Below are 27,423 nucleotides of genomic sequence, written 5' to 3'. Positions count from 1 at the left end.
ATGCCTTCTGTACAGTCTGCATGAAAACATGAAGTGCCTATGAGGAAGATGTGTTGATTCATATTTTTCTAACAATAGGAATAAGACAGTAATGGATAAAAAAAAAAAAAAATGCTGTACTCCTGGACTCCTCCGAGGTTGGCCGACGGCAGACTGGAAACATGGCTTGTGACAAAACTGTTTTCAAAAAGTATTTTTCAAATATCCAAACACATCTTGATGTATATAACTTGTCGAGCGCTTCCTTGTCAGACGGGGTTTTCTGCTTCATTTGGACAAATAGTTTTTCTCCTGCCAGGCGCTGGATCCGTCCGCCTACATCCTCCTGAGCTTCAGAAACGTTATGATGGAACCGCTGAAGCTCCCTTGCTGCAGCACAGAAACAGGCCCCACTGGCAGAAGACACAACTCTCATATCCAGCGTATTGTCAGTTCCCTCACTGTCTGCATATTGTCGGCTTTCACTGATGAGTTGCCTTTCTGGCTAAATTTGCTGAGATCTGAGTACACCGCGCATCACTGAAGGATTTGCAGGGAATGAGTCAGTCAAAGTGCTGAGCCAGTGCTTTGCCTATTCTCTCTGGTTTAAAGCACTTGTTGAAAATAAGCTCAGTTAGTAATTTACTGCAGTCTTGTCGTCGAGAAAGGATTCCTCAAGTAGAGATAGAATTACAACAAGGTCGTAAAAATCTTCCCTGTCTTGAATCATTTAGATTTGATGGCACTACTAAACTACCTGCACTATTTTATCTCTTCTCATGATCCTGAAGGTTTCCCTCCAGGCTTTCTGTAACTAAACCGAAGATAAAGTGTGATTTGTGACACAACACATAGTAAAAAGCAGGGCTGCAGCTACTAATGAGAACACTAAGGTCATGTTCATGTTCTCTTTTACAATCTGCAATTAGAAATATATACATGGTGGCTATTTAACAGCCACACCCACAGGAAAAAGATACAAGTTCAAAGTTTCAAAACCACAGTTTTATTCATAAAAACAACATTTAGTTGTGTTGGGAAATAGCAGTTTGCAAATTGTGATTATTTTAGTTACCCAATTATCTGCTAGTTATTGTTTTATTTAATCAATTACTGTAATTGTTTAATCTATAAATTGTGAGAAAATTGTGAAAAGCGGCCATTATAGTTTCCCAAAGCCCAAGGTCACGTCTGGAAATTGTTTGTTTTGTAGACCAACTGTCTAAAGACTTTTCATTTTCATTTATCTAAAACAAAGAAAAGAAGCAAATCCTCAAACTCAGTTTTAAAAAACAAATCATAGTTTATCAAAATTGTTGTAGATTCATTTTCGGACTGTCAATCAAATATTTGTTTCACCTTCAGGTCTGTAATTTCCTAAAAGCAGATGTAGTCAGTTTTATGAAAATAATGACATAGTTTGGTATTAATGATTAAAGTTTAAGTTCTGAGACTTCTCCTTTAGTCAGAGTTCATAAGCAGTTATTGAATAACTCTACAGACAGATCTGCAGTATTATATCTATGCCAAATATGTATATTTAATTAAATTTATCACGTCATCAACAGCAAGCAGGACTTCAGTCCAGGTTCCGTTCTCTTAGTTCATGTGATTAGTTTTAAGTTCTTGTAGGTTAGATGTTTGACTCTCCGTCTGACTCAATGCTCTGTTGTTACCGACCTCACGACTACAGGAGGAGATAAAATGTTGAGAGGCTTATAAGCTGGTGGGATGTCTAAAATCCAAAATCATATCACAGTCTGAAACCATTGCACATGACACAGATCCCACCCTTTCTGGAGTTGTGACAAAAAAAAGCAGATAGAACCTTTCAATCAAGTGGAGTGAGCTGTGCGTAGACGATGGAACGATGGAGTGCACATTTCACTTTGTGTCATCTCAATTAATCAAATTTTCAGACCTGGCTGCCAAGGGGATGAAATATTTTAACATATTTTGCTGGATTTTTTTTTCACTCGAGGGTGCACAGTCCCCTTTAACGTGTGAATCCTCACTGTGGGGACCGAGGGTCAGGGGTGGTTTGTCTCTCCGCTGCACGCACCAGTTGATGGATGAGCCTGCGAGCTCGGTGTACCTTGTGAAACCTCCCCAGTCGCAGCCCAGAATGCACTGGTCAGGAACACGCCATTCTATTCCAGGCATCTGTCAGCGGCACGCTCACACATGTTATGTGCTGAAGTGTGTGGAGTACATTTGTCACAGCAGTGCTGACACTTTTGGTATAAAGCCTCAATCTGTTTTCTGGCTCTATTGATAACTGCCATGTTGGTGTTTCTCCTGCCTCGTTGCATTTAGACATGTGGGCTGGCGTTGAAGGTTCCATGTAGACTTACTCGAAAGAAAAATAATGCACATTTTCTTTTTTTAAATCCTTTAATTCTTTAGTTTCATGTTTTTTATGTTGTCATGAACCTGCTGCTTCACAAAATGTTAGAATAATAACAACTATTGTTCATGTTCATGTAATGCCCTGAACATAAAATCACTTATAGAGTGTAGCATCATTCTATAAATATATATATATATTTACATGTTTTTTGAACAGGGACCATATAAACAACATAAATGCCAATACTTGAAATCTGATGCATCATACACAGTTATAGCTAAAGAAGAGACACTACAGGAAAACACATGTCAATCTTTAGATTTTGAGCTATTTTGCTTGCCTAACATAATCTTCTGACATATTACTGAAAAGAAGACATCCACAATACTCATTGAGCTGTTTATTTCACTAACTGTGTTTATTTACATCTGTAGATTTCTCCTACATATCTTTAAAGGCTGTTTTCTTAAAATGAGTCTGAGCCGGAAGTCTCCACTTCAGCAGCTCCAAACACCAAACCTTCCAGTTTCATTCCTCCCATATCCTGAAGGTTCTTACAGAGGGGGGTGTTCATATATCGTTCATAGCCTGATGTATAGAACGTTTTATTCTTAAAAACATAGCGGATATGGATTTGTTTTCTGATTTGTGGAGTGATACAAAGAGATAACCAAAGTCCCCTCTGTGAAAAACTTTGACTCAACAAACATTTCAACAAAATGAAACAAGAATGTTGAACTTGACTTTATCCAATGTTCGGATTTCTGTCGTGGAAATGTATGCAAATGAGCACTTAATAAGGTAATGCCTCATTTGCATATTTACAATCTTAGAAAACGGCCTTATATATAATTGCCTTAATGTAAGTAATCATCTGGAGAAGTGTCACGCTGGTATGTCTTAGTTCAAATGGATAAAAAATCTCATTTCCATCTCCATTTCCCGGGCAGGTAAACAACAATACAAACAGCTTACACATAAAACAAACATTTTAAAATGCTTTGTATTTTGTACATAGTCACAGGACATAAAACATATGTAAAATGTATTTAACCACCTTTATAGAAAAATAATAATATCTGAGGCTGTTTCTGTGTAGAATAAAAGGGAGATCCATTTTGTTGTGGCTTTTATTGGAAAGGCCGACTGGTCCACTACAAGGACATTTCATCTGCAAGCCAAGCTGCCACATTAAATGGACATTAGCAAAGCCAAGTCATGGAGAGCTTCACACAGACTGTGTCGCCCAGACAATCCACAACTGTCTGAGCTGTTTGCTGAAATCTATCGGGAGACATTGTTATTTTGTTTCCCCTAACCTTTAAGGGGCTGACACCCGTGTTTATGAAGTCTGATATTGGAACGGGCTACACACATTAAGCTCAGGGGGCACTGAAGCAGTGTGTGTGACTGCAACAATTACTGCAGCTGCTGCTGCTGCCAGATGGAAAACACCATGTTCAGGCACAAAGGTTAATGGCTCCATCTGTGGGACACTGGCAGAAGTGCTGCTCGTGTGTGTGTGTGTGTGTGTGTGTGTGTGTGTGTGTGTGTGTGTGTGTGCCCAAGTTCATTCTTTATGCAGATAGAAATCTCATGTCCTACAGTTTACACCTACTGGCTTGAATTATGAAATACTTGTCTACCATGTCCAATGAAAGCATGCCTTTGAACAACATTTGTGTTTATCTTCTTTCTGTTCCCGTTGTGTGTCGTTTAACTCGTGTGCCTCTGATGTCTTGAGAGAACAAAAATGCCCACGTCAAAAAAAAAAAGGATTTCCACTTCCACTGATTTAATCATAACTGCTAAATCTTCATTCATTTAGAGAATTTGAACCCTTTAAATGTCAGTTTGTTTACATGATGCCACAGTTGTTGTCTGGGATATGTCAATGATGGGCAACAACATTGATTTTGATGCATTTTTCTTTTGTGTGCAGGACACCTGGAAAATAGCATGTAGTTACCCCACAGGGCAAACATGGGGAAAAGGCTTAAACTTGTGGGAAACAGTAAAAACTCATTTTGAAGCCCGATGTAACAGAATGCATGATATTATGCTGTAACGGCCGTGGGATCAACAATTGTGGTTTTCAATGTGGACATTTGTGTCACTACGGGTGTCTGTATTCTGGCTACGTAGTTTATTCTACACTTATTATAGGAAGCAGAGGTAGAACTTTCTAAATTCTGGAAAGAAAAACACTTCATTGCCAAAATGTATTTCATATGCATCAACACAATAAATCACCAGAACATGTCCCGAGAGAGGCACAAGAGTTACTGCAGCAAACACTTGCTTATAAACAGTATATGTCTTTGTTGTGTTGCTGTCGTATCATACAGTGCTTTTTTCTTCTCCCTCCAGTTCCTTGGAAACACCGAGGTTGAAGCCCCAAAAGGCACAGAAGTTGTCAAGGATGCAGTCAGAAAGCTAAAGGTAAAGCCAGTCCTGAGCGTGAGCTGTAGCCTGAAGCATAGTTCTGTTCTTCAGTGACCAGATTGGATAGCATGACTCAGAGCCGGAGAGGTGGGAGTGAGTGACAAATGCTCCCCTCCCTCATCAGTTACAGCAAGGTGCCCTTGGAGTATTCAGCACCTAAGTGTCGATGCCCATATCTGCTGGATAATAACAGCAGTTTGCCCAGTCAACCTTCCCCCGGGTAGATGCAGGATTCAATAAAACCGGGAAACCTGTTGTTTCTTACCACGAGCTCAAACCCATTAACCGGAACATTTTGTCTTGAAATGCCAACATATGGTTTTGACCTAATAAGTCACTTTATTAAAGCACAGGTATTTTAATACACTCTGACATAACTCAGTGACACATGATAAACACTCTTTTCATTGAATATTCCCTGCCACTGGTTCCAGCTGTGAACTATACGATCTAATTAGGTGCTACAGCCTAGATTTGCATATTAATAGGGAAAAAATAGATTTCTTGAAACAATATAATCCCTTAATACTTAATTACACTATGTTAATGCCACTCATGAACACACACGTGTGCTTTAATATTATTTGTTAGTTAATGCATTGATTAAAGCTACACTAATCATATCGTCACAATGGTTTAAATGACTATATGTCATGTGAAAGGTGTCACGTGTAGGAACTAACCACAGAGAATTATCACCAACGAATGAACGCTGGTATTTCTCTGTGTCTGTTGGAAACTGTTTGCTGGAACAACTCAAGTGGCCATAAAATAAAATATTGCATTTTAAATTAAAATCTTCTAACCTCTTTCATTGATTCTTGAACTTTGAACTCTGTTGTTGGTCTCCGCCAGAGAAAATGAATAGCTAGACAGGGAGCAGTATGACTTATTTTTAATTAGCCAGAGCGTGTAATAATGATACATGTCGGTTTGTATAAAATCTGACCGGTTGAAGTTTGTACACCAGACCTACAAACGTTTTGCAGAAAACATTAAAAAATAATAATTGTTCATACTTTGACTGCAGAACATAGTTAAAACAAATAGTTTGAGGAACACATGATAGCTGAGTGCTTAACTGAATGAAATGTGTGTTTAATGTAGTTTTGGGTGACTTAAGGTGTGTGTTGAAGGGTTAAGGTTATCGTGCAGCAAAGACTCTCCTTTCTCACAGCCTCTTGTTAATGTGGCTGCTCTCCGGCTGCTGGCCTCGCCGCTGTCTTCTCCTGCCAAGAGTTGAATCTGTGAGGCCACTTGTAGGGGAGGACTGTTTTCCCACACCCATACCTCTATTGTTACATTACTTTTGATCTTGAAAGCCTGTTTGGAGACCAAGGCTCCATGGTTACTCTCACAGATACACTGGCAGGCTTTATGTTTCCAAAGATCATGTGAGGAGAATTGAGTGACAGCGCTGGATGGAATGGGTCAAACACTTATTGTCACTGCAATTAAAATAAGTGCATGTGTGTAGATAAATCTCCTTGCAACAAACACGTACTGTTCTCTCTCCTAGTCTGTTGTTTGTATCTGCAGGCCCTGGAAAGTAAATGTCTTCAATGACAGAACAGGCCTTACAAGGGCTGAATATTTTCATTGGCCAATTCCTGCTGTTATTTATGTCATTTGGCATAAAGACATAAATAGTTTTTTGGCAGTGCTTGAAAGAATGACCAACTGAATGAATAACAGATTTACTTCATGTCCTCTTGAGTCTTCTGTTAAACACTTAACCTTAATGTTAATATGTTCATAAGCAAATTATAATAGCACTACACACAAGTGCTGCTGTTTTATTCCCAATCCAGTCAGCTGTGCCATGAAAACAGTGATAAACACACACACACTGTACTTAAACTGCTCGGCACCAAACAGCAGATAGACAAAGTTAGCAACTAGCTGGTGAACATAGAGGAGCGTTTAGAGACGGATATCCTTCTCAGAAATTGGTGGAAACCAAAACGGAGCTAAAAGAAGAATGCATATTGTACTTGCATGTCAGAAAGCCAGAAACGACTAATGAAGTTCTGTGTCTGCAGAATGTATAAACAGGCAATTGATTGCTAGTGCGCTCTTAACACTTCCTCATACCTAAATGACACAAAAGCTTGTTGTGCCAATGACTCCCAAAATTATCATTTATAATATATATATATATATATATATATATATGACCATTCTATTAATGTTGTGATTGTTCTTAAACACGTGTTTAACGTTGTGAAACAGAACTATTGGTTCATGTTAGGAAACAAAACTTCTTGGTTTGGTTCAGGAAAAGATTAAATATGGGTCATAATATGCAGTTTGCACAGACGACCTATACGGAGGTGTTTTCAGTGAGGACGATTTGCACGTTCATTTTCACAACTTTTTGAGGTGACCATGTGTTTTCAGCTCGTGCTGCTTCCCCCTAGTGGCCAAAGAACATACACCTTTAAAGATGTGCCCGTAGTGGTAGTGTTGTATATCATTAGCATGTGATTTTGTTCCTGATAGATATTGGTGCTTAAATAAAGTGGACTAATTATTGGAGTTCTCTCTTTGGCAGTTTCAGAGACATATCAAGAAGTCAGAGGGACAGAAGACCCCCAAAGTGGAATTACAGATCTCCATTTATGGCGTGAAAATACTCGACCTCAAGACAAAAGTGAGTCCAAAGATTAGCATTATGTTTTTTCAATACTGTACAGAACCGCTGGCGTTCTACTGACAACACACACCGTGTAGAGAAGGTCGGGATTCGTACATTAAGTGAATAAATGATGAACGTATTGTGTGTGTTTTCCAGGAGGTGCAGCATAACTGTCAGTTACACAGGATATCCTTCTGTGCAGATGACAAGACCTGATAAAAGGATATTTACTTTCATCTGCAAAGACTCTGAGTCCAACAAGCACCTCTGCTTTGTGTTTGACAGTGAAAAGTGTGTAAGTGCCTTCTGCTTCCTTGTCTTTTCAGTGTAACAAATGTACATTTGACAGAATGTAAAATGATTGTATACGTTTCATTTTTTGATACTGTACTTTTCATTTCTTTGGTATTTAGTCATCTCGTAGTTAACTGTCAGTGATCAATTCAACTGTAAATAAGATCTAGTGACATTTAGATAAATATGGTGAATATATATTGTATATAGTATTGTTGCTCCTCTGCTGCAGGCAGAAGAGATAACTCTAACCATCGGCCAGGCCTTTGACTTAGCCTACAAGAAGTTCCTAGAGTCTGGAGGGAAGGACGTGGAAACCAGGAAGCAGATCGGAACCCTACAGAAGAGAGTACGTCTCACGTCCTCTTGATTCAGCTTCACATGGACTTTAATTTACTTTGAAAACTTACACCACCATGCTGACACATTGAAATTTGTATTACTTAATGCATGGCTTATTTCTATTGATTTTTTTAAATCATGCAGCGTGGACAATTAAGCTGTGTTGATGAAGAAAGTCAGTAATGAATATTAATGAGCTCTGTTGTCACAGACCCAACATGTCGGATTATAGTATAATATATATACTCTGCTGAATTGTGGAGCTTTCCTACTGGTTTTCTTTAAATGGTGATATGGACTTGATTGATGAAGGACAGAGTGCTAGTTAACTCCTGTGTCACATGCATCTTAATGTTAATTTGCATCTGTCATTTCTAAAACGTAGTTAAAAAGACTTGTATTTGGTGTGTTAGCTACTTGGAAAAAGCTTTTTAAAAAGTATGAAACATATTAAATGCAAAGCTTGTTAACTTGACGGGGGCTTTAGGTTGTAATGGGGAACACTACGAAGACGTGTTGTATTGTATTGCTCAGAGCGTTTAAACAACAAGTTAATAGCGTGTTAACTTGATATCAGGGTTAATGCTAATGAATCACTTTCACAGTTGATGTCTCCATATCAGACACCACACTACAGTTCACTGAATGTACTGTGGCTTCTAAAATGACTGAAATGCTTTTGTTTTCATCCAGATTCAAGAACTGGAATCAGAAAACTCTGAGCTAAAGCAGCAGCTTCAAGATCTTGAAGAGCAGCTGATGATATCTCACGTGCCACCAGTAAGGACACACACACAGCTCTTCAGCTTACAGATTGAACAAAGTTTACATTCAACATATTAAAGCTATGTCACTTTGTCTGAACAGCAAGTTAAAGTGAGTGCTAACAGTAACACAGGTAGAGTCATAAAGTTAGCAAGCTGCTACACATTAACATGAGCTAACGTTAGCTAACATTAGCCACCATAAACTACTGCTCATACCAGACCAGAAACACCTGACTGCACTGAATTGAACAAGGGTGCATTTTATTTCTTATAAATATAAAATTGTATTTTTAAGACTAAAATTGGGTTCTTTTTTTACTTGCTTTAACTGCAGTGTCTGCAGACAAACGTAGCCTATCAGTGTAATGTTACTCTTAACTCATTTGGGATTCAAATGTTCCACATCAGCCAAAAGTACACAACCACAACCATCTTTTAATTAAGGAAGTTTATCAAAGTTAAGCTTACAAAAGTATTATTTTAAGGCCGGCTGGGCTTGCAGATATCGCATGTGTGATTAAAGGCCACAAAGTGAAGTTTGGAATGACCAAAGCTATCTGCAGGGAGTCTGTGGGGGTGTGAGCTGCTGTGTCTGAGGCAAAGCAATTACACACCTGATTGGTCTGATGAGAAACGTGATACATTTAGCATGTAATTGGGCCAAATGCCAGTACTCATGACAGCCTCCCGCTAAAGCAATTACCCACACCTTTCCTACTCTGCAGCACTGAATAATATTGTTCCTCTCTGCTCATTGTCTGTCTGCCATCTCTTCTCAGCCGCTGCACATAAACGCGGCTAATGAAGCGTACATGCTGCAGAGGCCCTCCTCTCTCTTCTGGTGTCACAGCATCTCCTGTCTGGAGATCTCCTCTGTCACGCTCACTCCTATGAGCTCGCCGGAGTCCAACTTGTCCAGTGGGCTACTAACTCCTCCGCCTGCAAAACCCGCTCTCCTTCCTCCTAAGCCTACAGAGGGATGCAGCATCCCACGGCCTCGCGTAAACACTCTACGCTTTTCTCTTTCTTTCTGCTCCGTGAGGCCTTCGTGTCTCCTGCTTTTGCTTTTATTCTGCTTCTTCTCTTGCTTTTGTATACAAACAAATAGCTGTGTAGTTTGTCTATGTGCATGCGTACACAAGTCTGACCTCGGCTTAACCGACTCCACCACTTTATACACAGGCAGGGAGCCTCTCCATGAAGCCGCAGTCTACAGACGTGTTCGACATGGTTCCCTTCTCCCCTGTGACACCTCTGGTGCCCACACTCGCCAGCAACGGCTGCCCACCCCCTCCCCCGACCACATTACCACCAGATATAAGTGAGTAGTTACTTCATCCATCATAACATTTACAGGTTTCTGAATAAGTTCTCCGTCTCCTGAAAGATTTATTCTGCAGAATTGAAGGATAGCATCTGTTAAAAAATACATTTATTTTTGTCTCCGGGTTTGAAAAATATTTATTTTTTACCCGTTTTCTTTTTCATGGTTAGGAATATGCTTGAATTGGAATACACTATTCTGTTTTTAACATACTCTTGTGTTTCATTTACACAATGACAATGTGAATGTAAAATATTTGAATGTTTAAAATGAATCAATCTCATTAATAATCATGATCCAAACATACACATTGCATTTATAGTAACAATTTAGATTTGATGATTAAGGTTAAGGTGCCTGGAAGTGCTTGAAATGTACTCTTAAAAATCTTTACGAACCCTGTTGTTATTTATATATATTATTTAATATCCGTAGCATAGCACATAGAAGACATGACTTCTCTGTGTGTGATGTCTATCTGCTGTGTGTGTTTGCAGGCAAAGATCTGTTTGGTGCGGAGCCGTTTGATCCGTTCACCTGCGGGTCAGCTGACTTCCCTCCAGATATCCAGTCAAAGCTGGATGAGATGCAGGTGAGTGAACACTGTGGCGTAAACAGCTGTCTCCTGTCTGTCTTGTGTCAGTAGCACCGCTGTTCACATGAAGACGCCTCAGTGGTGGACGCCACTGCTGAATCCATTCTGGACTGTAAGCGAGCTCCAGTATTCTGTTTATGGAAAGTAATAATGTTAAAATCCATCAAGTTTGACATAATGTTGTGCATAGAGAGGTAAAACAAGCACATGTGAAGGATTTCCTAATTCTGTATTCCTGTTTTCTTTCTGAAAAAGCTGACTGATAAATATGAAACACTTCCTTCTTTGGATTTGTCAGACATGAAAGCAGTTACACATCCATTTAGAAATGCGTTGATAAAAAGTATTTGTGCAGCACTTAGCTCTGTTCAATGTTCTTTAACGCCTTTCAGTGGAGTGAAAAGTAATTAAAATGTGCTTAGTGTTCAGTGAAGATGTTTTAATATTACAGTGGAACATTTGAATGTAATAGTGCTTATGGTCTGCTGGAGCAAGTCAATGAACAGCTGAGTTTAACATTTTATTCACTATTCAGAAATTACACATATTAGGCCCCGCTGTCTGGGAGTATGAATACAAAGTCAACAGTATTGCACTCGGGGGGGCTTGTCCATATTCTGTCAGATCAGTTGCTGACTCTGTGGCTCGCTGCTTCTCAAACTGTGGGGCGGGTCTCTGCGGGGGACGCACAGCCATTGCAAGGGGGCTGGGAAAAAATAGTGAAAGGAACATCAATCGGATAATCTATTTCATAATTGTATAATGTAAAATGAACTGATGCTAATGTACTGAACTTGAAAAACTAGTTGTCTAATCAGAAACTGTTCAATTACGCTGACATACGGCAACTGAGTCTGTTTACAGATGCCACAAAGACTTTATAGCTGTGGCTGCTTAGTTAGTACAACATGTGATTCTACTCCCAGACAACTTCCTAAGTTGTACGAGGGTAGGGATCAGATATTAACCTTCATCATAGTTATTATCAGAAGAAAGTTAACATGTATTGAAGACACACAGCAAATGTCCTCGTCTGTTTTACCTCCTCTTTATAAAGTGTGTTCATTCAAGACTAAAACTAATAAAACTTTACAATAAGTTATTAATAAAAGCTTAGTTCCACTAAAATCCTTTATGCTGTTTTACACATAATCTCATAATATTGTTAATGTTTGAGAAAAGATTTATGGGCTGCATTATTAACGAGTATGGCTTTTGTTTCTCCTTCCAAAGTGGGTATGAGAAAAAGTTTGACAGACAATCAAATGGAAAAATTGAAGCCAGATCCACAGTAGCCTGTGATTCTCTGTGGGTCTGTGTGAAGCCTAACATTACAAGGTTTTGAATTACAGTATGATAGAAAATGATGACTTCTGTAACTGAATATCAGCTGCAACTTCTGAGTGTTTGTAAAATATGTGCTGAGATTGAGCAGGTTGTCGCCAGTAGGAGGCGATGTTGCACTGGCACACTTATTTAAGTGCACTTAACCTTTTCCTCTTCTTAACTATTAACAAGCGAATGCATCTCTTGTGCTTTCCACTTGTAGCGTCAGAGATGGTTTGTACTCTCTGCTCTGCTTCTGTGCCTGTGCTGTGACTGTGGCTGTGTCCTGCATGCCTTTTGGAGCCTTTTGTTGCATGTTCGCACACCATGTGATGCAACTTACCTCGTCCATCTTCTGAGAAATGTCCAGCATTCTCCCAGCAGAGCTTCAGCATACTGTGCTCAGGCCTCAGCAGCTTTAATTAGCACTTTGTTTTCTCAGCTCTGTAGTTAATGAGCTGCTCCTGACTCAGACTGAGGATTATTAATTAATATGAGCAAACACATTTGTTATCATGTAAAATGTTGATTTTCAGCCAATAATTGGTCAGAAGTATGCTATTGGTTTTGGAACCGATGTCACATTTATTAACAAAGCAGCTATATTATCGAGCACACTAAAACAATTACAAGTGCATTTTTACCAGATTAATAAAAAATAGCTTTTCACTTTTTCATCTGATATAAATGAGATTCTCTCATGAGCTGCATGCTTTGTTTATGATGTTGCACATAAAGCATTGCCCAGCATGACGGAACAACATTTCATTCACTTTTATTCTCTCTTTTATGTTTTTTTTTACTTTTTCCCCCATTTTCTCTAATCTCAACATCACTCCGACCTCCTGTTTATGAACTAAACGGGGACACGTGACCTCACAGAGGCCGTGTCGGTGTGTGTGGTCACTGAGCGTCACAGCTGTTCTCTGGCTTGTCTTTCAGGAGGGGTTCAAAATGGGACTAACCTTAGAGGGCACCGTCTTCTCTGTGGACCCGCTAGACAGCCGCTGCTGATGCCATGAAGATGCTCTTTGTCGCGTACTTTTAACTTGTTTGTATGAAGAAGTGCCAAAATCCACTCCACCGTCGAGTCAAGATGTCACAGTTTTCATCTTGAGGTTTATATGCATTTGCATTTAGATTGGTTTTTTCGATATTTCAAGGTGATCCATTATAGAAAAGAACTATTTTTGTAAGAAGAAGTACTTTTGCTTGCACAGGCAATGAGAGATGTAAATAGTCGAATATGTCCAATGGTACACTCGGTGGCAGAATTTTCATATGAGACAGTTTGTGTGTATGCACCATTTGAATTCTGTATCGTTAACACATTCCTGTTTGTATGCAAAACACAAGCTGACAAAGAAAATAAATGGAATCTGTATCATTAACGCAAACTTACAGCTTACCCATAACATCACATAGCTTATTTTACTCAACATTAAGTCACACTTTATGTACTTTATTAATCCAGTCTGATATTTGTTTGGCTTACTCATCCTTCCCCCCTTTTGTTTTCCACATGGAGTCGTTGTTTGTTTGTTTGTTTGTTTGATTTGTTTTTGTATTTCCCAAGTTTGAGTTGCCATGTCAGTATTTACTTGTCATATTTTTACTTTGTCATCAGTTTAGTCTCCTCTCTTCTTGCACCAGAAGGAACTTTTTTGGACAGCCTGTCCATATACAGTACTATTCCATTATTTTACTTTTGGTTGCATTGACTTTGCTGTTACAGATATTAAAGAAAATCTTACTGCAAAAAAATGCTGAACTACTCATTGACTTTTGTTTAGCTGCTTGTGTATTTTTATCTTTGAAATGTTTTCTCTTCAATTCAAAGATTGTATTAGCCACGCTGCCAACATGGCTCTGTGAATGGTCTATCAGCCCAATGAAATATCTCAATGACATTCATAGTTCCCAACTAATGAATGGCGTTGAAGCAAATGTTCATACTGGCCAAACCATGAAATTACAACTTCTGTATCAGTCACGTGATGCTATGGAGCCCAAAATTACTTTTTCCCATTGACTTACATTGGGAAAGAGACATCTATAAATCAGCGTATATTTTTGTTGTTGAGGTAAAACTCTTTCCTATTACGAACACTTGAATATCCCTCATTTAAATCATTAGCTCGTAAAAGTTGTAAAATGCGCAAATCCACAGTTTTTTTCCTTCCTCCATTCATGTGATGAGCCGAGACGGAGCTGGGAGGCCAGGTTTTAGGAAAATGCAAGTGCATGCACTTTGGATTGCATGCACATGGATTCGGAAGATCCGTGTAATTCTTTGGCTTCACCCTGCAATGAGCAACTCTCATAGGAATGAGCGGGGGCCCGCCTCCAACGCTGTATCCTGTTCTCTTTACTGGGATAAAACCTAGAGACGTTAGTGATCCTGTGACTTTTCCTCTAGCAGCATTTCAAAGCATTCGCTTCAAGGAAATAGCTTAATATCTGCAGGATGGATTGGCACGTAATGTTGTTCGCACATTCTTGGTTCTCAGATGTTGAACCCTACTGACTGATCCCACATAGTGATAATATATTTGTTTCTGTTTGAAATATCCTAACAATTATTGGATGTATTTCTACACAATATGGACAATAATTAATACCCCTAACGTGATCCACTTGACTTGCCATAATTAGGTAAAACTTTGTTATGTGTTCATTACTTTGGTTTATGACATAATGCATGCAAAAACTAAAGACATTCCCATAAGTCTCAGCTGTAGGTAACTTTGTGTTCAGTGCTAATGTTAGCATGCTAAAACGCTAAATTAAGATGTTGACCATGGTAAACATTACATTAGTAATGACATCCCCATGTTCCCATTCCTTTGTGTTTAGTGCTTATGAGGTAATGCTAGCATGCTAACACTACACTGAGATGGGAGGGAAATGTTACCTCCCAAACATCATGCTAACATTGTCATTGTGACCATGTTAGCATGCTGACATTAGCATTTAGCTCAATTGTAAGTAGCTACAGCCTCACAGTAGGCCTACTAGCATGATTGTAGACTGCAACTGTTCTACTTCTTTATCTACATCCATGTTCCTTTTCTGGTCCAACATCACAACATTTGTTACCTTCATCTCTCTTTTTCTGGGTTTTTCGCCACAGCATTTCATACCCTCTCGAGGCTAAAGTGATTCTATTATTGTACAAGGGAACACATGAATTCCTCTCAAACAAGAACAGGCAGAGAGAAGTATTTTCAATATTTATTTTCAAGGATGAAATGCATCTGCTTCCAGTTTGACAGCCTCTTCCTCCTCCACTCTGCCTCCGGGGTGTTAGCAGGCAGCCAAGCCTCGCAAAGTAACAAATCTATAATAAATATACTCAAATGTGAACCAAATGGCCACAATAGAATTACTTGAAGACACATTCATGAAGATTTCAAACAAACCGCTTACATTAGAAACAACTGTGAAAATTATGTTAAATAGATAAAAGTTTTGAGAAACTACAAAATATGTCTAAAAATAAGTTTGTGTGCAAAATCACAAACGTAAACGTAACCTAACTATACCTGAATCAATATGACAAGAGCTTGGGGGGATAAACAAGCAGTTTGTTTAATTTGTTGCATAGCAAGAAATACAAAGCAAACAGGCACTCACAGCCACCTTAATCTATAAAACGGATTATAAAAAGGATTTCAAGAGCATATAATTCCAGGATACTGAAAAGGGGGAGCTGACATGCATAAAAATAGAATATTCTGTGCTAACTGTTACTGTACGATATTGAAATTGAAAGGGGGGTAAAAATAACAAAAAATTACAAATCACCACACACCACTCACACAACACCTCATTCGTCTCTCGTCGTTGACAGAAAGATCTTTATTGGTATCCCCACACCCTGTCCTGTAGCACGCAGCCAGGAGGAGTGCACAAGGATCACACTACTTACAAAACAGCACCTGTGAAAGAAGATTTACATGTAGTGACATCGTTTCTCAGTTTTGGTGACGAGGTAGCTATCACTGAAGGAGTCGACAGTCTTAATTTGTCTTTAATGTTCTACGTGGTCGGTGGTACATTTTAAAATACAGTCATTGGTTCATCAAGACTGTCTTGAGAAAAATACCTGCGCCAGTGAACGCATCATTGGCTTTGTTTGTTTCCTCAATAGCACCACAATGTTGTTGTATATGCAAACATTTTCAAACAAAAAATGAATAGAGAAATCTGTAAAACATAGTAGTGGAGGGACAACATTTGACTCAGTGGGATTTCTCTGGGCCTACAAACAGCAGTTATAATTACCATTTTTAAAGCGTTCATATTCATAAATCTTTGGCAAAGTTGGTTTGTGAAATACAATTAAAGTTTAATATATTTGGACCCCCATAGTGAGTCTCAGAAAGCATCACACTCGGAGTCAAACATACACAAGAAGACAGAGGAACGATTCTGATTTCTTTACCAAGTTTCTTAAGTAAATTCCAAACATTCATTCTAACTTGCAAATCTTCGATGTCTTGAACTGGGTTGAAAGGCACAATAAATATCTTGCCACAGGGCCAGAATAGTCCTCAGTACTCGTATGTACAATGTGGCTGATCGCGTCAGCTGTCAGTTCAATAGTCTCAGGATTCTCCTCCACGCATCCCCACTGACGATTTTACAAGAAACACACGGGACCGATATCGACGCCGAACTCTTGATCTGGGCCGCCAATGTCCACAGGTGCCATATCCACAATAGGAAGTCTTGCAGTTTTCTGTGTCCTGTACTCAAACACTGTCTTGCCCCAGTTGCCATTTGCTTGCTGTAAAAGATTGACAAATAGAAGCTTAGTTACTAAGTTAATAGTTCTCTACAATACAATAGAACAATACATCTTAATGAAAAGGTAAACAAGTATTGGCATTATATTTCCACAGCCTGATATATGTTATTCCTCTGTGCCATAGAGCTCCATCGTTGAGCCGCATTGACCCTGGGCGACAAGTAGTCTAAATACAGGCGTAAACATCCACCAAGAAGCATTGTGCTCCCATCACTAAAACCACTTGCTGAGATGGTCTGTGACCACATATCTTTGTAGTGTAAATATTAATCTCCAGTTTGTTCTCAGAGTTGCGTGAACTGGCTTTGTCCAATGATGTCTGGAAGTTTTGAAAAGCCGTAGAGCTATAAAGCTATAAAATATGAGTGCATTAAACATCTTGGACGATTTGGTTTGCATGGAACTTGGCAAGGAATAGACCCAGTCTGTATTGTTTTCATTTCTTCTTTCTTTGATTTCTGGGAGAATGAGAACGTTTGTGACCCGGCCGCCAACTTTAAGACAGTCGAGCCAAAACCAAGCGTTGCCCGGCGAGCAAACGTGATCAGTTTACAGCTGAACAGTAACTTGAAATATGTTTCTAAAACATTTGAGGTGAGAAATAGACAATGCAGTTTCAATCTTGATTCATATTTGATCAACTCTATTCAAAACTATTTTGAAAGTTTGATCGGAGTTCACAAGCAGTGATGAGACTGCGTTAGAGGTTTTCATTAGGATCACTGGGAGGCAGAGGAACATGATTCATGCACTACTGTCAGGGTATAGTGACCGTTTTACCGTTTCTGATAAAGTTACAGACTGCAGCTTTAAACAAAATAATTTCATCCAGTGTTAATAAGAAAATATTGATCAGGCCAGCTTTGTTTGCTAAAAACTACAGTACACAGATATTTGAGATATTATTTTAGGAAAAAACATAGCCTTTCTTTCTTTCTAAATTAAACTATGTTTTTTGTTGTTGTAAGAATTACAATACAGAATGTACTTAGGGACGGACTGCCTCATTGTAGGTTTTGGTCATTTCATGGGATTTGTTGAGAACAAGAAACACAGATTGCCTTCACATATCCTTTAATACAGTTGATAATGAATGAATAGCCAGTGTGGAGATGTTGAGATGTAGGAACTTACTGAGCAGGAGTCCTCCACCACTGTGTATCTGAAGCGGTTGTTTCCCTCTGCTTTGAGCTCCAGGTCGTTGGAGCCCTTGAGGATCACAGCTTTCTTAAGGTTGCCCGTCTTCTGGTCCTTGTAGGCCACAGAGTTCTTGCAGTGGTAGGTGATGGTCTGAGAGGCCTCTTTGGACAGCAGGCGGACGAAGGTCATCTGAACTGTGACAACGTTTGTTGACTGATCTTTGTTGCCATAAGTGAACTAGAGAAACAATTAAAGCCATCAGTACAGAGCCTCACAAACATCAATGAGCCACTAATAAAAATGCAACACCATATTCACTGTTTTCTTAATGTTTCAAGTCTTCACACAGCCTCTCTCTCTCCCATCATCAGAATGTAAGTTCTCACATGTGTTCCACGGTTGATGTCTGCTCCGAACCACACAGGTTTGTTCCTGGACGAGCTCCACCACACTTTACGAGGTATGCTGGCTGGGTTGGCAGCGATGCAGGTCTCTCCGGTGTCCATGTTGCAGTGCACTTTGATGGCGTCCTCCACACTGCCTTGGTTTGGATCCACCCAATACTCACCTACACAACAAAAATCATCAGGAGTTTTAGACATGCTTAGACCATATTGTTTACTCTACAGCTGCAATGACTGCAACGGGGAAATCAGTCAGTTTTATTGTCTACAAGCAAGTTTAGTTCACAGTTCAGAGGCATTATGACAGTATTTCTTCATGTATCATGTAAGAGAGAAGAACTGATGAACAGGAAGAATACTAGCTTAGATAAGAGTCCCTTCACCTTACATACAGTTAAGAAACAAATATGTTTATTGTATCACAGATAGGACACATTCTTTTTTAGTTAAAAATAAACTATGCTAAGGTCCCCCTGCATAAATAAAGGATAGATTTATTTTCAAACAGCAACATTGAACAGTCTGTTCTTTCTTATATGATCATTTCTGTATTTTACTTTATCAGGCTCTAATTTTCACTTCTTTACCATGTGGCAAGCTAGTCAGCTTTTTCCAGTCACTCGTGTGAGGACATTCACCATTATCCTGAAAATGGAAATTCAACTTATTGTTGATCTTTAAAATTCTATATCATCCCATAAGTGAGCATGAGCATAATAAACAAGAAGAAAAAGGACTATTTTCAGTTCTGTTTTGTACATAGTAAGTGTAGAAGATAGATTTCCTGTAAAATAGAAATATATATATATATATGTATTCTGTATTTCCGCAGTAGAATCTTCCTCCACTCACTCAGTGCCAGTCACTGACACTCACCACTCTTCTTCATGGGGTAGCATCTCTTCAGGTCGTCACAGGTCCTGGCAGGATGTTTCTTGGTGCCGTCAGGACTCTTCATGCTGTTGATCTGGCTGCTGAGGGCCTTCAGGGTGGCCTGCACGCCGGGGTCCACAGCGACTATGGCTGAGGAGTTGCTGTTTGGCATAGCCTCGTCCTCACTGAAGTCGGGACGAGGGGGGGGGCCGGAGTCGTAGTCGTGAAGGCCTTCAAAGAGGTCGTCCATAGCAGCAATAGGAGGTCCCGGGGGACCAGGGGGGCCTGCGGGTCCAGATTCTCCTGGAGGGCCCTGTGGATTTACAAGGAGTAGGGTATTTTATTTTCATGTGTTTATTTACTGGTTAGAACTCTGTACAGACAATAATAAGACACTTATAGGCGTCCCTCTTTCCCTACTCATTGAACATCTGCTTAAAAGATGTTCAACAATTTAATGAGAGTCTGGCTGTACTACCGGCTGTTTTTAACCACATCTGCTGCAATCTTTTTATTACTTCAGCTCTATATAATGAGTAAATACCTCTGGTCCAATTTCTCCACTGAGTCCACGTGTTCCAGGAGGTCCCATCGGTCCTGGCTGTCCGATGTATCCTTCCTTTCCAGAAGGCCCGATGGGTCCAGGAGGCCCCTGAATCATATTCATGTTTAAGACTTAGAATCAGGAATTACATTTTAAAATGATTGTTGGCGTAAAACTGAAATATATATTGTGTTTCATAACAAACGCTTACAAACCATGAAAACCAGGAAAGCAAATGAAAATGCAGCACTTACCCTCGCTCCGTTCGGTCCAATGATTCCTGGAGCTCCCTGCTCACCTGTCGTACCCTGTAAACAAGAGGGAAATAATTCATTAGTGTCTTTATACACTTTATACATCATTTATTCACTAGATTTCAAGTTTCCCAGAATGCACAGGTGCACCTGCGCTTGATGTCTGACCCGTTGGATGACAGTGAAGCAGTTTGCAAGACAGAAAATTAATTTTCTAAAAAGTGCTGTGTTACAAACTGTTCAGGCAATCACCTGAATTACAAACAGTTTTCTCATTCAGCCTCTGCACCAATCATACTTTAAGAACACCTTAATCTAAATCACATGACAGCTGTGGGGTTGTTTGATGAGGATGGCAGAACTGTCAATTAATATGGATCAAAGCACACCCACACAGCCCTGATGAGGCCGATTAGAGTGTTAAACTCTGAATAAATAAAAGCGAAGCATGTTTATTCCCCCACTTTGAGATCAATTGTTGCTTATTTAGTCAGAAATCTGTAATGTCAAAGAAGGACTTTGACAAAAGGTTTTCATGGGCTTTAAAAGTGAAAAGTGTTGAAGCAAAATCCAATAAAAAACTCAAGGCGTATGTGGAATGCTCCTCCACTTGTCATTTACATCACATCATAGATTTTCATCCACATTACACCTGCTATAACATTTTCCATGGTCAGACACCTTGGATCAAAAAGCTCTGATAAATCCAACCGTGTCTTGACTGCAGTGATGTCCTGAATAACAGAGTTGTCCTTTTATACTTTATATACTTTATATACTTTATCTACTGTAGCTAAACCGTAACCCAAGAAGTTGTTTATTAACCTGATCTTCTCCATAATCTCGATAAATCTACAGGAGACTTCACGGCGAACTGTAACTTCATTACCTAGAATATGTTGTAGATATAGATGGGCTAAATTATGGTCAACAACAACAATCTACTCAGATGGGGGATCAGTATTCTGATATCAGTACAGACGATCAATTTCAAAGTAGACATGGGTGTGAGGCCATGAACAGTATTCTGTCTACCTTCATACTCGACATGCATCAAATAAACTGATCTCATATTGTATGGGTGTACTATTCGGCTTGTTTGACTAAGTTTCCAAGCTTAAGTAATAAAACTTGCACATGCTTTGGCACTCAGACCAAGATAATTCATGATTTTTGTTCTGCATTCTTACAAACGGACTGGCACAGAGCTTACTGAAGTGTGCACTCCTGCTTCCTTCAAAACCACGCCCGTCCGGGGGAAATACCACGTTTTTTGAGATTCCCTTATTGGAAGTCTCTCCAGTGAAATCCCTCTGTGCTTGCACTTGTGTTTATGTTCTCTATTACAGTTTGTGAAAGGTATAGAAAACTGTGTTAAAAGTGAGTGAATGCATTTGGACTTTTGATCACTGCCCCCCACATTTGCATTTTAGAACACAAACGGAAAAATTTAATCTGAGAGGAATCCACAGTGAGGTGAGCTGGCATCATCAGATTGAGTTACTGAGCACTTTAACTTACTGGAGGTCCAGGAAGACCCTGCAAACCAGTGAAGCCTCGGTGTCCCTTCTGCCCTCTCTCTCCATGGTCTCCCAGGTCACCCTTATCTCCTCTTGGTCCTTGGGGTCCCTGCATTAAAAAAGATTTCATGATAAGTGTTTGGAAATGGGAACGTTTTTATCATGGATCTAGTGTATGTTAGTGTACTGTAAAACTCCAAGATGGAGACTCACCACTAATCCTCTCTTTCCAGCGGAGCCAGGTGGACCAACAGGTCCTCTTGAGCCCTGCAAATGAGTGAGATCATTAGACCCCCTTAGGGAACACAGACCTTTGCCAGCACGGGGAACTCTCCAACTCCTTGTTATCCCCAAACACATCATTCCTATCACTCAGTATGAAGTCCGTACATGTTCCAACATGTCCTCTGGTCTTAAATCAGATCTACCCCCACAATATAATCATGTGTGAAAGTTCTGTTTCTTTTTTCTTTTAATAAAGTGATTCATCAGATTGAATGAGTTAGTGTGTTTTATTAAATCAACTTTCTTTAATGAATACAACTCACCAGTGTGTGCAGCTAACAATTTTTTAACCACAGTAATAATGTTGTTCTTTAAAGTCTGAACGCCAACTAATATGGATTGAAGCAGAATTGTTGGTCCATTAAAACATGTTTTATTTTCATTTTGGAAACGATAACATCTGTTTTGTTTCAATAAACTTTAACTTTTGGACTTTACAACGCTCTGGAGTTACTGATAATGTTTAGATCACATGAGTCTGAAATGTTTATCTGCAACTGGGCACTAATACTAGCTTCAAACCATACGAATCATGAAAATAAAAGCATCAGTTTTGATGAAAAGTCCACTTACAGCCTCTCCTCTCCTTCCAGCGTCACCTGATGCACCGACAGGACCTGGAGAGCCAGGAAGTCCCTGAGAACCAATCAAACCTTCTGGACCAAAATCTCCTCGCTCTCCCTGGAGAAGTAAGACCAGTCAGTCACTAACAACGTGTAACACAACACACAGGTCACATTTTCCTTGTCTTTGTCCCTTACTCTTTGTCCGAGAACTCCATCTTTGCCTGGTGGGCCATCAGATCCTGCAGGACCCTGAGGAGCAGACAGGAAATATTACAGCAGCTGTAAACGTCACAGACACTTATACATGTGTGAAATCATGTGAGAACCACGACCAAGTTATACTCACATCAGGACCAGGATCACCACGAGGTCCGTTAGCACCAGGAGCACCGACTGAACCTGGGGGGCCTTTATCTCCAGATGTTCCTGTGGATCCCTGTTTTCCTGGCGGACCCTAAAAAAGAAGCAGATAACTCACAATGCAGCAGTAAAAGGACCCTTCCACATGACTCACAATAATCAGAAAACATATCAGCTACACAGTAGAAGCGCTGAAGGTGAGACACAACAGGGAAACTTGTTTTTTCTGTTCATGCTCTGATCAATTTTGAGTCTTCTTTCAGAGTAGTGGAAAGAAAACATCCAAAATACACATTAAGGTGTTTATTTTACTAACTTTGTCTATTTGTGTCTATAGATTTCTCCTAGATTCACCCAAAGTTAGCATTAAATAATTATTCATTTGCATAATGAAACATGACTGTAATATATCAATAAAATGAAACAATTTTGAACCTGACTGTATCCGATATTCAGATTTCAGTTCACAGTACAAAATAATTGTCTTACTGTAATTAATCAGCTGGAGAAGTTTCATGTTGATATCTATTACTTTAAAGCTTTAAACTATTCTAAGACCAAAATGCTTGTGTGCAGAATACAGACCCCGGGTCCTGGAAGGCCTGGCATCCCGCGCTCTCCTCTCTGACCAGGAAGACCCACAATGCCTCGCTGTCCTGTAGTTCCATCTGGGCCTGGAGGACCATCAGGACCCTGAAGCAGACAGCACCACACAGAACATTTAGTAGGAGGCCTCTGTGTATCCCAACTTCATGTAATAAGTCTGCTTGACAATAACTCCACACTGACCAGCAATCCTACAAATCATTGTGTGTTAAAGACGATTCAATAAACCCCAGAGTTATGATCAGACACCTGTAATGTAATGTACATTTGTTTTTGTTTTTCATTATAACTTTGTTGTTTTTAACCACAAATACCACAAGAAAGCAACATGTGGGTGTGATCAGTTCAAATATTGTTACTATAAATGAATGAGTCATTTTACTAAAGTAGTTGCATTCTGAAATTGATGAAACTGACAACTAAAACATAATGTCCACAATAACAACAACATCAGTTTACCGTGGGTCCGTCTTCTCCAGAGTCCCCTTTGTCTCCAGCGCTGCCCGGGGATCCGGCTGGTCCTCGCTCTCCTTGTCTTCCGGGGGATCCGTGGTCTCCACGAAGACCAACAGGACCCTCTTTCCCCGGAGGTCCGAGGGGTCCGGGTTCTCCGAGTGGACCCTGGCAGGAAATAGAAGTGGTCATGAGATAGAGGCATGCAGTCGTACAGCATGAATGTGTCATGAGATCTGTTTGTATGAATGTAACCCCCCCCCCCTTCAATTTTTCCATCATTTTGGTAAGGGTTTGAGATTTCTTTATTTTGAAGTTCAACCTCAGCTGCTATAATAGGTGCATAATAAAGTGTGTATCCCAAAAATAAAAATCCCAGAGTATTTAGTAAACAGAATATAATGACATTAACAACAGTGGCATTATGTTAACAATTTGCAGTTAAAGGGTTTAAATTCTGAAAATGTAAACCCTTACAATGTTTAACTTCTTTGACAAATGTTTCTTGCTGTTACCCTAACTGTGTTTCCATAGAAACTCAGGGCAGTACTTACAGTCGGGCCTGGGGGGCCAACTCGTCCTGCAGATCCAGGGAAACCAGTGGGGCCCTGGAAGCATAAAATTATATAAACTCCTCAGATAATGCTTTACCAGTTTTACCAGTTTTACTACAGACTGCAATATGTACTGTTTGAAAAAGCGTCTAAAGAGAATATAGTGTTGAAGTTATTACACAAACACATCATGTATTAAACTCGGCATGAGATGAAATAAACAACCAGGAGGGCCATGCTTGCTGAGCTCATGACTTATTTCACCTCATCATAAGTCTTGTGTAATTATAAAATGATCTTACTGGTGCACCCTGAGTTCCTCTTCCGCCTTTCAGTCCAGCAACACCAGATGGTCCCTACGAAAACAACACTGTGTTAGAGAAACATTTATCAGCTGTGCATTTGCAATAAGTGAACGCTGCCCTCTGTGGAACCTTGAAGGCAAAGACCACAGATGATGAAGTGTTTTACAGGAATAATTAAAAGGGACCAAATGAAAGTACATCAATGACTGATGACACTGTTTACAATATCAAGAAGTAGTTGTATAAAAATACCACAGACTTTAAGAATTGTTTCTCAGAGCATTTTTCATCAAGTGTCTTTGACTCACAGGAGGTCCATGAGCACCGGACAAGCCTTGAGGTCCTGGTGATCCAGCATCCCCTTTCTGGCCTGGTTCTCCAGGCTCTCCCTTGACTCCAGGTTGACCATCAGGACCCTGTAAAATGTTGGTAATATGACAAAGAATACATGAAAACGAGTTCACTAGTCATCACTTTTATATCACCTCCTGGAGAATCATTAAGAACCATAAATCATATTTAGGAAATAGAAATTGTGACGATGAATGAATACTTACAGGAGATCCAGCAAATCCAACAGCACCGATTGGGCCGGGGTCACCTCTTGATCCCTGTCGCAGGAGAGACATTATTATAATGAAGCGCTCTAATAATGTACACCCATTCTGTATCACCATTATAAACACGGTCTACTCACTGGTACGCCTCTGGATCCTGGGGGTCCATGTGGTCCTTTGGGTCCAGGTTCTCCCTGCGAAGATGTTACAAGTTTACTGACAACAGTTTCTACAACCACTCATGGAGCCTCTGCTGCCCCATAAATCCTATCGTTTTTCTCGCATGCCTCCATGGTCAACGAAGAATACAGAAATGTATTTCACCCCATTTTTTTAATTATTTGTTCACAACAAACAAAGTTATTATTCACAAATTCAAAGGAACATTGTGTGATTTACAAATGATAATTTTGGAGGGTGAAGTATTCCTTTAATGTGTGTTAAAAGAAAAGAAAGACTGTACCTTCTCACCGCTGGGTCCAGCAGGTCCTAGCGGGCCGACAGTTCCTGGGGCTCCCTGTTGGCAGACAACAGATCTGGTTGGGGATCCAGTAACTTGTGCAGTCAAGTCAGTGGACACATTTCATTCAACAATCTTTGTCTCGAATGTGCACTAATACATCACCAGTTGTATTTTTGTAGTCTTACTAGTGTAAATGTAACTTCCTTGTTCATGGTTGAGTCTAAGATATTTGACTTACTCTTGCACCGTCATTTCCAGCTGTACCCTCTGATCCTTTCTCACCGATGGATCCCTATACAAAAGAAAGCAGAAAAAAGACACGTACAACTTAAACTAATTTTGCAGACGAGATATATGTATGTGTACTCTGAAACATAAATTATGTGCAAGAACTGATAGCATAAACAAGAGGATGATGATGGACTTACTCTGTCACCTTTCGGCCCAGGAGGGCCAGAGATGCCCCTCTCTCCTGGCATTCCCTGAAGACCTGGAGGACCCATGTCACCAAGCGCCCCAGGGGGACCAGGACTTCCCTTCAGGGACAAACACACACCAAGGTCAGCAAGCTTAGTTCTGACAAGAATCAAACATGTATCACAACACACACACTGCACTCTCACATTTGTATTTTCCATTATAAACTTTATAGTGTTTCCTATTAATTCTCTTCAGAAGTATACTAGTATAATATAGAATACGTTATACTATAATACTATAGAATACAAGTATAACACTGTTATGACAAGCTTTCTGTCACTGCTAGATGTATGATACACATACAGTGTATTTGCCCCTTGTAATGCTCTGCATACAATCCAGACTGGTGTTAAGTATATTTACTCAAGTACTGTACTTAAGTACAAATTTGAGGTACTTGTACTGTACTTGAGTCTTTTCTTTTATGCCACTTTCTACTTCTACTAAAGCTTTATTTACTTTACAGATTAATCATTTTACACACAAAACACAGGAATATTTTATGAAATATATATGCAAATATAACTTCACAACCGTATATGCAGATACAGCTTATATTAGTGGAAAATTTTCAGAAAATAATCAGCAGATAAATCTATTATGAAAATAATGATTAGCTAATAGTTCAAAATGAGCTCCAACTCAACCAACTCCAGCAGTAAGATCCTGCTTTTACATTAATTAATTTATATAATAATCTTGCGATATATATATATATATATATATATATATATATATATATATATATATATATATATATATATATTAAATATATTAGTTTAACAGTCATGGGACATTTTCATACTATGAATACTTTAAGTACATTTCCCTTATTATGCTATCATACCTTTACCTGAGTAACATTGTCATTTTACTTGTGGAGTATTTTCACTGTGAGGAGTTAGTTTAACTTAAGTAAAGAATCTGAATACTTCCTCCAGCAGTGAATACATCTTTATAATTCAAATGTATATCCTTATTTAACTATTTGTCTTACAACGATTTGAATGTGTCTGCACTCACTGATAATAATAATAATAATAGTATAAAATAGCAGATAAAATAGCAGATAAAATAGCAGATGATATTGCAGAATTAAAATAATATAATATAGCAGAATTAAAATGGTATAGAAATAGCTGAATTAAAAGAGCAGATAAAATAGCAGCCTTTACACATTCTTTGA

General features: G+C 39.3%; 2 protein-coding genes across 2 annotated transcripts in view; one reads left to right on the top strand and one right to left on the bottom strand.

Annotated features, from left to right (window-relative positions):
* Positions 1-13,818, top strand: part of LOC115026747 (PTB domain-containing engulfment adapter protein 1-like) — an 86,285-nt gene extending 72,467 nt beyond the window's left edge. The window contains 10 exon segments of the mRNA XM_029459697.1: positions 4,700-4,771; positions 7,329-7,427; positions 7,569-7,625; positions 7,627-7,707; positions 7,939-8,055; positions 8,742-8,828; positions 9,998-10,136; positions 10,637-10,731; positions 12,284-12,294; positions 13,003-13,818. Coding sequence (XP_029315557.1) covers positions 4,700-4,771; positions 7,329-7,427; positions 7,569-7,625; positions 7,627-7,707; positions 7,939-8,055; positions 8,742-8,828; positions 9,998-10,136; positions 10,637-10,731; positions 12,284-12,294; positions 13,003-13,024 — 780 coding nt within the window. The 3' untranslated portion in view covers positions 13,025-13,818.
* A 1,814-nt stretch (positions 13,819-15,632) lies between these two features.
* The window catches only part of LOC115026285 (collagen alpha-2(V) chain-like), a 42,580-nt gene continuing 30,789 nt past the window's right edge, over positions 15,633-27,423 (bottom strand). The window contains exons 34-54 of the mRNA XM_029459043.1: positions 26,186-26,293; positions 25,996-26,049; positions 25,758-25,811; positions 25,435-25,488; positions 25,295-25,348; positions 25,046-25,153; positions 24,735-24,788; positions 24,433-24,486; positions 23,885-24,046; positions 23,405-23,512; positions 22,806-22,913; positions 22,655-22,708; positions 22,467-22,574; positions 21,822-21,875; positions 21,610-21,717; positions 20,089-20,142; positions 19,835-19,942; positions 19,294-19,603; positions 18,400-18,581; positions 18,008-18,250; positions 15,633-16,852 (exon numbers count right to left, since the gene is read on the bottom strand). Of these exons, the coding sequence (XP_029314903.1) occupies positions 16,706-16,852; positions 18,008-18,250; positions 18,400-18,581; positions 19,294-19,603; positions 19,835-19,942; positions 20,089-20,142; positions 21,610-21,717; positions 21,822-21,875; positions 22,467-22,574; positions 22,655-22,708; positions 22,806-22,913; positions 23,405-23,512; positions 23,885-24,046; positions 24,433-24,486; positions 24,735-24,788; positions 25,046-25,153; positions 25,295-25,348; positions 25,435-25,488; positions 25,758-25,811; positions 25,996-26,049; positions 26,186-26,293 (2,286 nt within the window). The 3' untranslated portion in view covers positions 15,633-16,705. The remainder of the gene's footprint in view (positions 16,853-18,007; positions 18,251-18,399; positions 18,582-19,293; positions 19,604-19,834; positions 19,943-20,088; positions 20,143-21,609; positions 21,718-21,821; positions 21,876-22,466; positions 22,575-22,654; positions 22,709-22,805; positions 22,914-23,404; positions 23,513-23,884; positions 24,047-24,432; positions 24,487-24,734; positions 24,789-25,045; positions 25,154-25,294; positions 25,349-25,434; positions 25,489-25,757; positions 25,812-25,995; positions 26,050-26,185; positions 26,294-27,423) is intronic.

The sequence above is a fragment of the Cottoperca gobio genome, chromosome 21 (genome assembly GCF_900634415.1).
Source record: "Cottoperca gobio chromosome 21, fCotGob3.1, whole genome shotgun sequence".
In the NCBI taxonomy this organism is placed as follows: domain Eukaryota; kingdom Metazoa; phylum Chordata; class Actinopteri; order Perciformes; family Bovichtidae; genus Cottoperca; species Cottoperca gobio.
The sequence above is the reverse complement of the archived record's forward strand: the minus strand, read 5'-3'. Positions and strand labels throughout refer to the sequence as shown.